At 47.6% G+C, this 12,881-nt stretch overlaps 3 protein-coding genes across 3 annotated transcripts; all 3 read left to right on the top strand.

Annotated features, from left to right (window-relative positions):
* Nucleotides 1–3,427: 3,427 nt before the first annotated feature.
* On the top strand, nt 3,428–4,573 carry LHYA1_G008056 (uncharacterized protein; the record flags this gene model as incomplete). The annotated part of the gene is made up of 3 exons (XM_031152977.1): nt 3,428–3,716; nt 3,770–4,278; nt 4,343–4,573. The coding sequence occupies 3 exons, from the start codon at nt 3,428–3,430 to the stop codon at nt 4,571–4,573; spliced, it is 1,029 nt and encodes a 342-aa protein (XP_031002445.1).
* A 2,831-nt stretch (nt 4,574–7,404) lies between these two features.
* Nucleotides 7,405–9,612, top strand: AO-I_2 (Copper amine oxidase; the record flags this gene model as incomplete). The annotated part of the gene is made up of 3 exons (XM_031152978.1): nt 7,405–7,680; nt 7,730–7,937; nt 7,985–9,612. The coding sequence occupies 3 exons, from the start codon at nt 7,405–7,407 to the stop codon at nt 9,610–9,612; spliced, it is 2,112 nt and encodes a 703-aa protein (XP_031002444.1).
* Nucleotides 9,613–10,597: 985 nt separating this feature from the next.
* Nucleotides 10,598–12,233, top strand: apdF_8 (Aspyridones efflux protein; the record flags this gene model as incomplete). The annotated part of the gene is made up of 4 exons (XM_031152979.1): nt 10,598–10,895; nt 10,974–11,007; nt 11,058–11,640; nt 11,691–12,233. The coding sequence occupies 4 exons, from the start codon at nt 10,598–10,600 to the stop codon at nt 12,231–12,233; spliced, it is 1,458 nt and encodes a 485-aa protein (XP_031002439.1).
* Between the last annotated feature and the right edge of the window lie 648 nt (nt 12,234–12,881).

Raw genomic sequence — 12,881 nt, forward strand, 5'->3', positions numbered from 1 at the left:
GGTCCTGACATGGAGGCCTAATAGCGCTAGTGACCCTAGCGCTACCTTATGTCACGTATACTCGTGACATATGGAGTCGTCCCTCAAAAGAATAGGTTAAGAATATATAATTGGGGATGAAAGTAAATTTCAAAATCAACTCTTATGTGAGCTTAAGATGCAGCCGCAAAGCGACCCGCTCTCAGTTGTGAGGTATCTGCCAGTCACGTGAGATATGAGAAAGGTCTTCATCGATTGCGCTAGCAATAAAGCGGTATTTAGAATTCAAAAGTTCCTATATTTTCTATGTTATATATCTAATTCTAGAGCCAATAACACTGATTCAAACATTGAGAATGATAATACGTTTTTACAGAGGATTGGTTAGTGCACACACGCTAAAATGCCCCCCCCCCCTATCCAACTTCGCTTAATCCCCTTTCCTGAGAAAACCAGCCATATCGCGTGGTCTTGAAGGATTAGATTAATTCGCATATGAAATAGATGTCAGATTTATAGTTTACTACTTACGAAAGATACACATCCCCACTTTCAAATTGAAACGATGTCCGAGAGCGGGTAATAGAGGCTGTTTATTCACGTATCGATGAAACACGCTAAGTAATGATTAGGCTCCAATCTTCCCCTCAAACATTGAGTTTCAAAACCTTCCCAATTACAATAGAACCATGGTTACTCCAGTATCTTGATTTTGACTACCCTATCTCTGCGAAGCTGGACGACTATCGAGTCATGGCAGCTGTATCAAACCTCGCCCTTCATCCCTTGCACGAACAGGACCTCGCACCTCAAACACAATTCAAAGTTCAATGGCACCAATGTATCATACTGTAGATGAGTGACGGTAAGAATAACCCAGTTCCAAAATATTTTTCAAAGATCAGAATACCTTTCCGTGGCATAATCCATTTGGCGTAATATCAGTATACTTATTATACATTGATATATCGGCTTGACCTAAAGACATTTCTGACCTGTCGACACTTCACACAGTCAAAGACTCTGAACGTCGCTAACATGATTCGCAAGAAAAGCAGTAAAGGCCGACTTGAACGAAATGGAAGAACAAAGTTCTCGGCTAAAGTTCGAAAGTGAACGCTGTAGCTGGTGGATAGCAGCCTAACCATCGTCCATAAATGATGGATAATGAACGAGTTTGTCAGAAGAAGATTGAGTATATCTATATTACTCTTTGGCCTGTAATCCCGAGTTGGAACGCCACTGATTTGAATGGGATGAGCCTCGAATGCTTACAAAATCCCAGAGCAACTGCAAGACATTAGTTATAACAATTTAAAGCAAGGCAGATATGATGCGGAGATAAACATCACGATCGGATGGCAGAAGCAGAGATCAGATGGCAGGAGCAGAGAAGAAATCGCCGCCGCAGCTGTCATCCAAAATTCGTTGCAAAAAGGGATCTCATAAGAAATTTAGGTCCCTTGTTCCTTAAGTGAGGTACCTCCGTATATACGGTACGGAGTAAGGTTTTCGGGTGCCGCTCGCTCCTGGATCCGTGCACCAGCCTTCAGACCTGTGACATGACATCCCCTGAAACGTTTGGCGAGCTCGGACGGCATTTGTTCGTAGAATAGGCTCGGGTTTAAAACTTGGACGCAGGATCTGAAGGTCTCTTTGGAATCATGAAGTAATTAGGTCGGGGTTTTATTTTAATTTTTAGAGAAAGCTTGTAAACAGCAACCCTGAACTATTGCTTTTGCGGATTGAAATTCCAGTTTAACAATTACAATAGATTGCTCGCCGGCTCACTGACATGCTCGTGTTGAGATTATGAGTTTGTGTCCCCCCGTTCGGAATGATTCCATCCAGCATCCAGGGGTCGGAAGCTGATTTAGCCACCCCTTCGGATATGGAATCCGGAGACTTGACGAAGAGGTGTTTGGAAAGTGGAATCCTGTAGGGGACAAGATCGCTGAATGACGGAGACATTATACAGAGTACAGTCTGAAAGGCTTGTTAGTGCGGCTTATCAGATGCACAGGGTCCACGTCCACGCCATGATTCATGCTGTCTGTTTGGTCCAACCAGTCGCTAAGGAATGCGGTAAAGTGATCGCATATTGTTTGATGATCAATGGAAGGGAACGGATCCGGGGGATAGTCTTGTCAAAGTCAATGCCCGAGCTGTGAGTGGTACAGTACTGCGTACTATACTTCTGGTATTGCCACTTGTGGTTGAAGAGGCTGACGAGGGTGGAAGATATAATTGTCATATGTAAAGGGTTTCGGTGGGGTCACACGATTTAGAGAAATCGATCGCGAGGTGTTTGAGTAAAGACCAATATTTCGCTGTTGGCTAAATAAGATGTTCTCGAAAGAGATGCAAGTTCAACCAACTGGCGATAAAACATGAAGTCTTGAATATTTTGGGTATACTTAGGTATTGAGAGCGTGCCCAGAATTACTCATGTGAAGGGTGTTGCCCGGTGAACAATATGGCACGGACACCTGAGGATAAACATGTTTCTGCCTGGCTCGGACACCAGCCGAACCTCAATTAACCTTAAACTTCAAGCCCCTTTTTGATCTTTCGTCCCTACCCTACGAGCCTACCTTATTCTATACACTTTTCTTCGTCTGAACCAGAATGCGCTCTCCATTCCATTTCTTTCACGTTCCAAGCTTTTGTTGCATCTGTGCTGCTGGAATCATCTAACACTTTGGATCGTTTCGAGAAATTCTGCGTTGCCGCCAAGTGGCCGGGGTTGTGGTTTTACCAAGGCTTTTCAAGACAGGAGGAGTTTCCGCTTAGCCGCCTTCCCCATTTTCCTTAACGCTGCGCCCCTAGTAAGACCTCAACGACGGCATACTGTAGCGTTTTCATCCGTATTCAAGCATTTTCTGCTGACCTCTTACCGCCATGCCGAGATCAGATTACAGTAGGCTAGGGTTCCAGCTGTTGTGGATTCCACCTGATCTCCCCCGCTTACCTTCTTTCGGATGGCACCCCCTTATCCATCTCTTGCCCCTACTGCGACAACTTGAACCTCACATCTAGTTTCAAAGACACAATGCGAGAACGGGATCTCCATTGCCAATGTCTGCAGGATCAAGGCTACTCCTGCTAATTGCCATGGGGCTAAGGGCCCACTGCAGGCATGTGGAGGTCAGATGCCAAGCTTCTACAATAAGTACTCAAGCCATCCTCTCTTTCTTCCACTCCACCACTATCTCAAGCAACCTACTACATTGCTTCGAATTCTTTTTCTGGCGGGCTCCTCTCTTTCACGTTCCCTCTTTTTTACTTTCATCTTGCCAGTCAAGGAGATCACGTTGACCGTGCATCTAATTAACCACCATCACACCTCAACGGATTTACACTCATTGATCATTCTTGATATCAGCTCAGCGTTTTAACTTCATTCGTCCTCCCTTCCGACCATCAATCGACCTAAATCCTTTCAAAGATGCTTTATAAACAAATCGCCTGCGCTATTGCGCTTTCTGCAGTAGTATATGCAAACCCAGAACCCGCACCAGCGAATGCCGCAGCAGCTGCCAGTGGAGGAACTGGAACGACATTGTCGGCCAACGCAATTCAATCGGGTTCCTTCAACGATGGAAGTAACGAAGTTGGTGCTGCAGAGGTTGGACAAGCGAAATCCTTAACATCGCAGAACAATTTCATAAACAACTGCGCCGGAAAAACATTAACCAATGGTCTTCAAATCACCACTGGGTCATGTAATGGTATCAGTAAGTGATCTGCGTAACATCTGTATCTGAACAGCTGTACTAATCATCAAAAGCCATGGGAGATATCCCAGCCAAGACCGCCATGGTTTCCTCGGTCATCACAAATCCTCAAACCGGCGGATCAGCAATTGCCTCTGACACGAGCTTTAATATCACCGTACAGATGTCCAATCTTGTGGCTGGTCAGTTCACCAACGCTGATGCTACCTACTACTCCGCGCCTCAAGCCTTGCAGGGTGGTCAGGTTGTTGGGCACACGCATGTCACTGTTCAAGATATGGGCAAAAGCTTAAACCCTACTACGGCGCTTGATGCTACTCAATTCGCTTTCTTCAAGGGTATCAACGATGCCGGTAATGGAAAGGGACTTCTCACTGCCGTTGTAACTGGAGGTCTTCCAGCTGGCAATTACCGTGTATGCACCATGGCCTCGGCAGCCAACCATCAACCCGTCATCATGCCCGTCGCTCAGCGTGGTACTGCTGATGACTGCACGAAGTTCACTGTCAGCGGGAATGGAAACACGGCCAATGCTGCTTCAAACAACGGTTCCGGTGGAGTAGTACGTGTGATTTCTTACAGACTTTCTTCGATTTGGTTGAATTTCATGACTAACTTGTTTATAGGCTGCCGCGGCTGCTGCTGCCAGTGCTGTCAAAGATCCAGGCCCAACCGGAGCTGCTGCTGCGACAACTGCCGCGGCCGCGAAGGCTGCTTCGACTGGAACTGGAAACGCAGGAAACGCAGGTGGAAAGGGTGGAGCTAAAGCTGCTGGTGGTGCAGGAGCAGCTGGTGGTGCAGGCGCAGCCAAGGGTGGAAAGGGACGGAAGCAAAGACGCCGCAGCTTCATCGCATGAGCGGATCGAGGTATGATGGGAGCACGGTAGATGGGGAGATCACGCGGAGTTTAATCATTGGGTGTGGTGAGTGGGAATCAGAAGGGTGTTTTTTCCGATCCTGGGAAACGGAGCACAAGGATTGGGAATCATTTTTATTGGGGTTCTTTATGTTCGATGTCATGTCTATAAATCGCTTTCAAGAAAATGTTAATGTTATAGATAGCCATTAGACCCTTGAAGTGCTTGGCCATTTCTGGAAGATGGGAGAGAACTTTTAAGAACATACTTAGCAGAACTTCACTTTTCGCTTTTAGGTTGACTTCAGACATTTCTGAAAGCAGAACTTCGACACAGACATTTGCTTGCCTTTGTGATACCAAATAGTTGACGCTCGTAAGGATCCGGGATAAAATGAGGATAAAACAATGCAAGTATTAACATTCACGGATATTCAGACGCCGGCATCCATAAATCTTATTCATCGGGTCTCATAATGCCCTGTCATCTGTCAGGTACCCGGCTTGGTACTGTACCTCGAGTTCGAGTCTGGAACAGGTGGTTGGGTGATGAGACGCTACGGGTTTGACGGACCCCCTGAATTCCAGGGTTTGGTGGCTGGCGGCCTAAGGCGATCGATCAACCACTCATTCACATCCAACCTACTAAAAGTCAACATCAAACACCGACTTGCAGTACATCTGCGACCGGATATCTGGCATTGCACAACGTCTTTCTTTTGCCTTGGACGCCAATTGCTGTATTCCAGCACTTGACATCTAAAGCAATGCCAACATCATGTAAGACTCTAATAATAGCTCCCACTACCAGCATTCCTCTCCTCCCTCAACCCCTCTACTATATCCCCCCCTCTCCTCACAATACACAAAACTAACCTCTTCTTCCACCCCTAGGATCGATCCCTCCCTCCGCCTCCGCCGCGCCATCCACGCCGCCGACCCCCTCCTAATCCGCCGCATCCTAAAAACCCATCCGCACCTCCTCCTCAACCCAGACCCCTCCAGCGCTGGGCTCTCCAACACATCACTCCACCTCGCCTCCTCCCTCGGCTTCCTGCCCTGCGTGCGCGTCCTCCTCTCCCTACACCACCAAATCGACTCTCTAAACGAAGACCACCAAACCCCCCTCATGCTCGCCTCTGCAGGCGGGCATACAGAGTGCGTGCATGCTTTATGCACCGCGATGCCGAGCTGTATACCGAAGCGGGATGTGCGTGGTCGAGATGCCGTTATGGAGGCCAGTAGAGGAGGCCACGATACCTGCTTGCAGATCCTGTTGACGTTTGCGCCGAGTGGGCCCGAGGAGTTGCTGAAGAACGCGGATCAGGATGGGAATACGGCGTTGCATTTTGCGAGTAGCAATGGGCATTTGCTGGTTCTGAGGACGCTGCTTGCGGCGGGTGCGGATAGTGAGAAGAGGAATATGTGGAGCTGGACGCCGGTTGCTTATAGTGCTACGGTGCAGGCGGAGGTTTATTTCAAGGGGCTTGTGGCGGAGGTTGAGAGGAGGAGGGCTGTGAGGAGGGAGGCACAGGAGAGGGGAACGGGAGCTGGGGTGAGGATTGTTGGGGAGGCGGATGATGGGGTTTGAAGTGTTGGATATATTAGGAGGTATTGTTGAGGTATGCGGTCCGCATGATTTGATTATACACGAAAGGAAGCATACTCTTGGCTTTTCTTGCATGGCGTTGGGAGTAAGCTTTGTCCTATTAGGATAGGATGCATTGGCTTGCAGTTCCGAGGACCTCGTATATTTCATCCTGAGTAGCGATGTAGATACAAATGACAGTGGGCTTTTCTTCACACGCATCTACCTTTTTCTACCGATCTTCTCCTAGCCTAATCATTATCAGGCAAGCCACTGATAGCCACCTACCCCGATCATTTGAAAGTGATTGGCACACCACTAGAGTCTGTACGGAATTTCTCACCTCTTGACGAGGCTTGATCACAGCTGAGGTCTCTATACGGCCATCACCTTCACCAGTCAAGACTCAAGAGCGCGGTTCATATTACGTTCAAGCAGTGGCCGTTCCATCTCCGCTCCAGACTCTCTGACCTGCCTTACCGATACTCTTCGTCACAATAGACAGCATTGACTATCTATTTCCACGAGGGTCCATGGCGTCGCGAGCGAACAGAGTAGCCCCTTCACTTCTGTCATGCAGAATCGCAGATGATGCAATTTGCAGTACTTAGCCAGCCAGTATTTGCTGGCAGCGTCCAAGTAGATTAACAGTGAGCCTCTAATGGCGAAGTAACAATTTGAGTTTACGTCGAACTACCAAGTCCCGTCGTTCAGATGAAGATGGAGAAAGAAGATGGTGGGGCTTGAAGCTGAGAGGGGACTAGAGTAGGCGGTGAGACTGGCAGAAATGGGCAAGATTTTTATTGTAGCTAGGTAGGTAGTCCTAACAACTGTCTCCCAACTTTATATACATACCTATACTATACCTATTAGTATAGCGGGAGATGTTTACCAGTTCAAGAAATCCACTCTGCGACGGTTTTATCCCACTCTCGAGCCTCGAGCTGTATTGTATGTACTGTACCAAGTCCATGATCGATCTCAGCTCCTAGTATGCATCATCCAGACTGCCCTATTTTATCCCGCTTGCTTCATTTGGCAGGCCTATGCGAGACTGATGCATCTGATACCGTATGGCGGGGCAGAAATTATCAACGATAAGAGCGCCAAAGAGGACAAACAATATCCAATGGCGAACAAGGTGCAACTTTGGTGTATGGTCGCAATTTACATAAATACCAAACATACACCCTTCCCTTAATCCCCATCCCGGCATTTTCCCCAGCTCTATTCGCATTTCTACAATGTCCGCTGAACTTTCTACCCCTCTACCATTGGTTGGTGGCAAACAGCCATCACCTCAACACCCTCTCGGTCCATTGACAGCCAGCGAGATTACTAACAGTTCGCAACTCATCAAGTCCCTATGGCCTACACAGACCAACATCCAATTTAAGAGCATCACTCTCCAAGAACCAAGCAAAGCTGAACTCGTACCGTTCCTGGCTGCTGAGAGGACAGCCCAGGCAACCCCCACCATTGATAGACGAAGCTTTGTTGTTTACTATATTCGTAATACTGTGAGTATCTTATCCTTGCTAGCGGTACACCGTGCTAAGACCGACACAGGACAAATTACACGAAGCTATTGTAAATCTTACCCACGCCAAAGTTGAGAGTAATCTTCGGCTCGGCCCAAACGTTCACTCAAACGCGGACGGTGACGAGATCAACGCTGTGGAGAAAATAGCCCTTGAGGACGAAGGTGTGAAAGCTGAACTTGCAAAGCTTCAACTTCCTGAAGGCACAGTAGTTATTAGTGATCCGTGGATCTATGGTGCGTGGATACGACAGCGTGATGTCCAAGTCACTGACAATTCGTAGGATCCGATGGCATCAACGAAGGTCTATTTACCGATGAGAAACGAATGTTTCAATGCTTTCTCTATATTCGAGATCCAAAGAACTCTTCAGAAGCGGACAGTAACCACTATGCCATGCCTCTTAGCATATCCCCTGTCGTTAGCGCCGAGACGATGAAAGTCACCAGAATCGATAACTTGCCAACGGGTATAGATGCAACCGTCAAGGAGCCGTCACCGTACAAAGTTCAACCTGCGAATGAGTACATCTCCGAAGCTCAAACCCTTCGAACCGACTTGAAGCCTTTGAACGTTGTCCAACCTGAAGGCGCTTCGTTCCAAATCTCCAACTTCAGTGAACAGGGTCATAACGTCAGCTGGCAGAAATGGACTTTCAAAGTTGGCTTCAACCAACGTGAAGGCATGGTCCTCTATGATGTCTACTATGCTGGTCGACCCTTGTTCTACAGACTATCACTATCCGACATGAACATTCCCTACGCCGATCCTCGTCATCCATACCATAAAAAGGCAGCATTCGACCTTGGTGATGCTGGCGCAGGTATTATGGCTAACAACCTACAATTGGGATGCGACTGTCTCGGTTCCATTCATTACCTCTCAGCCGTTCTCAACGACGACAAGGGTGAACCACTTGAAATGCCAAACGTCGTATGTGTTCACGAACAGGATAATGGGATCGGATGGAAGCATACAAATTACCGTACTGGCCGAGCAGCTGTGGTCCGAAACAGAGAGCTCGTACTACAGTCCATCATCACTGTTTCCAACTACGAATACATCCTCGCTTTCATCTTCAACCAGGCAGGTGAAGTCATGTATGAAGTTCGAGCCACCGGTATTCTTTCCACACAACCTATCGACGAAGGTATTTCTGTTCCGTGGGGTACGGTTGTCCACCCAGGAGTTCTCGCAGCTCACCATCAACACATCTTCTCCCTCCGAGTCGACCCGATGGTTGATGGGCCCTTGAATCGCGTGGTATATGATGAAGCACATGCCATGCCACGATCAGATTTCAACCCCCACGGCGTCGGGTACACAGTGACAGAAACGCCCATCACAACATCCGGCGGATACGATCTCGATGTCGATGCCAACCGAACATTCAAGATCCAAAACTCCACAGTCAAGAATCCCATCAACGGAAAATCAGTAGGCTACAAGATCATGACTCCTCCTTTCCAAAAGATGTTGGCAGACCAGGATAGTTTCCATTTCAAGCGTGCTGAATTCGCCGACCACAACGTTTACGTCACTTCATACAAGGATGGCGAGTTGTATGCTGGAGGCAAATATACCAATCAATCTCGTGGTGGTACTGGTGTCCGAAGCTGGGCGGATCGGAAAGACAACGTTCTAGACGACGATATTGTTGTCTGGGTTCAATTCGGTATCAACCACATTCCCCGCATTGAAGACTTTCCCGTCATGCCTTGCGAGATCATCAAGGTACATCTGAAGCCTGTCAACTTCTTTGACAAGAACCCCGCCTTGGACGTTCCGCCGAGTGAGCAGAGATTTAACAAGAGTGTGTTGGCCAGTACGAGCCATCAGCAGGAGGCTGGAGCAGCTGTGATCGGTCAAAATGGGAAAGTCTGCTGTGTGAAAGAGGCAAGTAAATTGTAAAGCAAGACCTGTTGTCTAATTGGGCCAACACGGGTTAGTGTTTGGGTTTGAGGCGTTCGAGAGAGAAACGTAGGAGAATGGCTAGCTAGTGTAGCTCAAAGTCATGTAGAAATATTGTTCACTCCATCGCTGCTGCATTTGTAAACTTGGCTGTTGTACTGAGGACTTGGCGGGCTCTCATCAAGGTAAAAGCAAACGATTTTTACAGCTAATATTCAGTGAGTCATTAGACATGCCATGTATGATGATGCAAATTTTGGATGGCAATGACATCCTTAATTATGACAGTCTCATAGTATAGTCTTACCAACTGACATCTTGCAAACGTAGTTACCAAATACAAGTTCCTCCAGATCTGATTTGATTTATATCGTTACTTTCTTTATACCTCTTGTCATTAGACTCGAAAATTGAGGTGATTGGACCTGGACCGAGAGTACTGTAGAACGAAGCCGGCCGGCTAAGCGGCACTATATATAGCCTTGCCCCTGAGGGAACACCCCAATCACTGCTCCTCTTCAGAGATCGGCAGGTCTTAAAGCTCACTAATCTAGACGGACTTCATCCCCCGGGAATAAATGTGTCAGCGAATAAATGAGTGCAGTGCCCAAGTCCCATGTTGACATGATTAGTAACCACGCCTTTCACCTTATTGCGGGTGGTGGGCTGGGCGTGTGCGGGCAACCCCGCCATGCATGCAGCTCCGGAGATACAATATACGTTCATTTACAAGTACCAGGGTTTAGCTTAGCTTTAGAGTCATACTCATTCTTTCAACTTTGGTTTCTCTTCTCTATTCTCCCAGTTTCACAACGTCCGGTTGCCATTTTCTCTCTCTCTCATTAAATAATACGTGCGGAAATAGACTTTTTATATCATAAGTGTGTAATTCCCGAAGCTATGTCTTTAGCTACCCCACTCTAATATATCTACAGTCAACAAAAATTGCTTTGAACAGCGAGTAGCTGTTTAATGCTCGTTCAACATGGTTGAAACACAAGCCATCAGCGGCACCCAGGACCCTTCAGCTGACACGCTTGAAAGGGGTGTCGAAATCCAGACGATCAATTCAGAGTCAGATGACGAGGGAGGGCAAGGAGAAAGTTCAGCGAAAGATGATAGATTCTTAAGCTTGACTGAGAAGGGTGATATTGAAGCCTACCGCATTCCTAATAATGAGTTGTGTGGGAAGAAGGAAACAGCTGTGACGAGGACAAGCACGAAGAGTAGTTGGAAAGATCCTGGGCCACCTCCTGATGGAGGCATGAGTGCGTGGGCGCAAGGTATGGCATTCTAGAGTTTGAGCAGCCTGCGTCGTTGAGGTGAACTATACAGAAAGATCGTTCAACTGACCGTCTTAGCCATCTTTGGGCATCTGGTAGTAATGAATACATGGTAAATCCCATCATCAAAGTCACCTATGCAATCTAACATAATTCTCCCAGGGGTTTTATCAACTCTTTCGGCGTCTTCCAAACATACTACGTAGAAGCGCTTGGTCGACCGCCATCTGATATTTCCTGGATAGGCTCTTTCCAAGTCTTCCTCCTCTTCTTCATCGGCACGTTCACTGGACGACTCACAGACGCTGGATACTTCCGGCCCGTATTCCTCTTTGGCTCATTCGCTGGTGTATTCGGTGTCTTTATGGCCTCTCTATCTACCAAATACTGGCAGCTGTTCCTCGCTCAAGGAGTATGTTGCGGTCTTGGAAACGGATCTTTGTTTTGCCCCTCGTTGACAATTCTGAGCACGTACTTTAGCAAGAAGAGAAGTCTAGCTATTGGGATTGCGGCGGCGGGGAGTGCGACGGGAGGAATGATCTTCCCTGCGATGGTGCAGCAGCTTTTGCCCCGAGTTGGGTTTGCGTGGACTATGAGAGCATTGGGATTTGTGCAGCTTGGATGTTTGATCGTTTGCAATATTGGGATTAGACCTCGTGTGCCTCCGAGAAGGACGGGCGAGCTGGTGGACTGGGTTTCGTTCAAGGAAGTGCCGTATGTGCTTTTTGCCATTGGCATGTTCTTTGTAAGTGACACTGTTACCTTCAGAAAGGAGACTCCGCTGACACAGAATAGAACTTCTGGGGCGTCTACTTCGCATTCTACTACCTTGGTTCTTTCGCTCGCAACATTATTGGCTTACCCTATACCGAATCTATCAACCTCCTCATAGTCCTGAATGGGGTAGGAGTCATGGGACGTATCGTGCCCAACTATCTTGCAGATCGGTATTCGGGTCCTTTGAATACCCTCATCCCAGTAGTCATAGTCACTTCGGTGTTATGTTTCTGTTGGATTGCTGTCTCTTCCAGAGGGGGTCTATACGCCTGGGCAGTGATATATGGGATTGTTGGAGCTGCAATCCAAAGCTTGTTCCCGGCGACATTGAGCAGCTTGACCACGGACTTGAGAAAGGCTGGTGTGAGGATGGGTCAGGTCTTTACTATCGTCAGCTTTGCGGTATTGACGGGGCCGCCTATTGCTGGAGAGCTAATTCAAAGAAAGGGGGGTGACTTTGAGTATGCGCAGATCTTTGCGGGGTTGGCTTTGTTCATCGGCTGTCTTTTTCTCCTCGCGGCGAGGTGGATAAGGAGTAAACAGCTAAGAGTGAAGATGTAAACTTATTCAGATAGGCGTAGAGAGAAGATCTTGATAATTATACATACCATACTGAGCCTCTGAGGTTCAGAACATTCTGGTGCACAAAGGGAGTTCGGATTTACTAGGTTTTCAGGGGTGGGTGTTAGGCGGCACTGTAGGCCCAAACGCCCCCGCCACTAGAGGTATTTTCATCTCAAGATTTTCCACACTTTCCTTCCAAAAGTCTCGACCTCTCGTATTAATGATTGCTGTCTACGAAGTAAAACCAAATGTTTGATTTCATGCAAAGCTGAGGCCCAGGTTTGTTTCATTTTAAATATATTCATCCTACCTAAGCTTTCTAGGCTTCTCCTATATGCCTATTCGCTGACTGGTAAGGAGGCCTCGGGCTGTGTAGTGGAGTGCTGTGCCACAAGCAACCGCAGGCCCCATATAGAAGGTATATAGGCATTAATAATCTCTCGTCGCGTGTTGCCATCTCTGTTCGTTTATCAGTCCCAGAGTGAAGCAGACATAGAAATCTCTTCCGTAGTATAAGGGTGGTTGATCCCCTCGTGCAGGATATCCCAAAGACTATTCCTACTCGTAACGATCACGCAACTACACCTTCAAGGTTTGCTTCCGCTCCCCCCTATCCCCAAAGATCGCTTCAGCTCACCATATTCT

Source organism: Lachnellula hyalina (assembly GCF_007821495.1).
Source record: "Lachnellula hyalina strain CBS 185.66 chromosome Unknown contig00168, whole genome shotgun sequence".
NCBI lineage: Eukaryota > Fungi > Ascomycota > Leotiomycetes > Helotiales > Lachnaceae > Lachnellula > Lachnellula hyalina.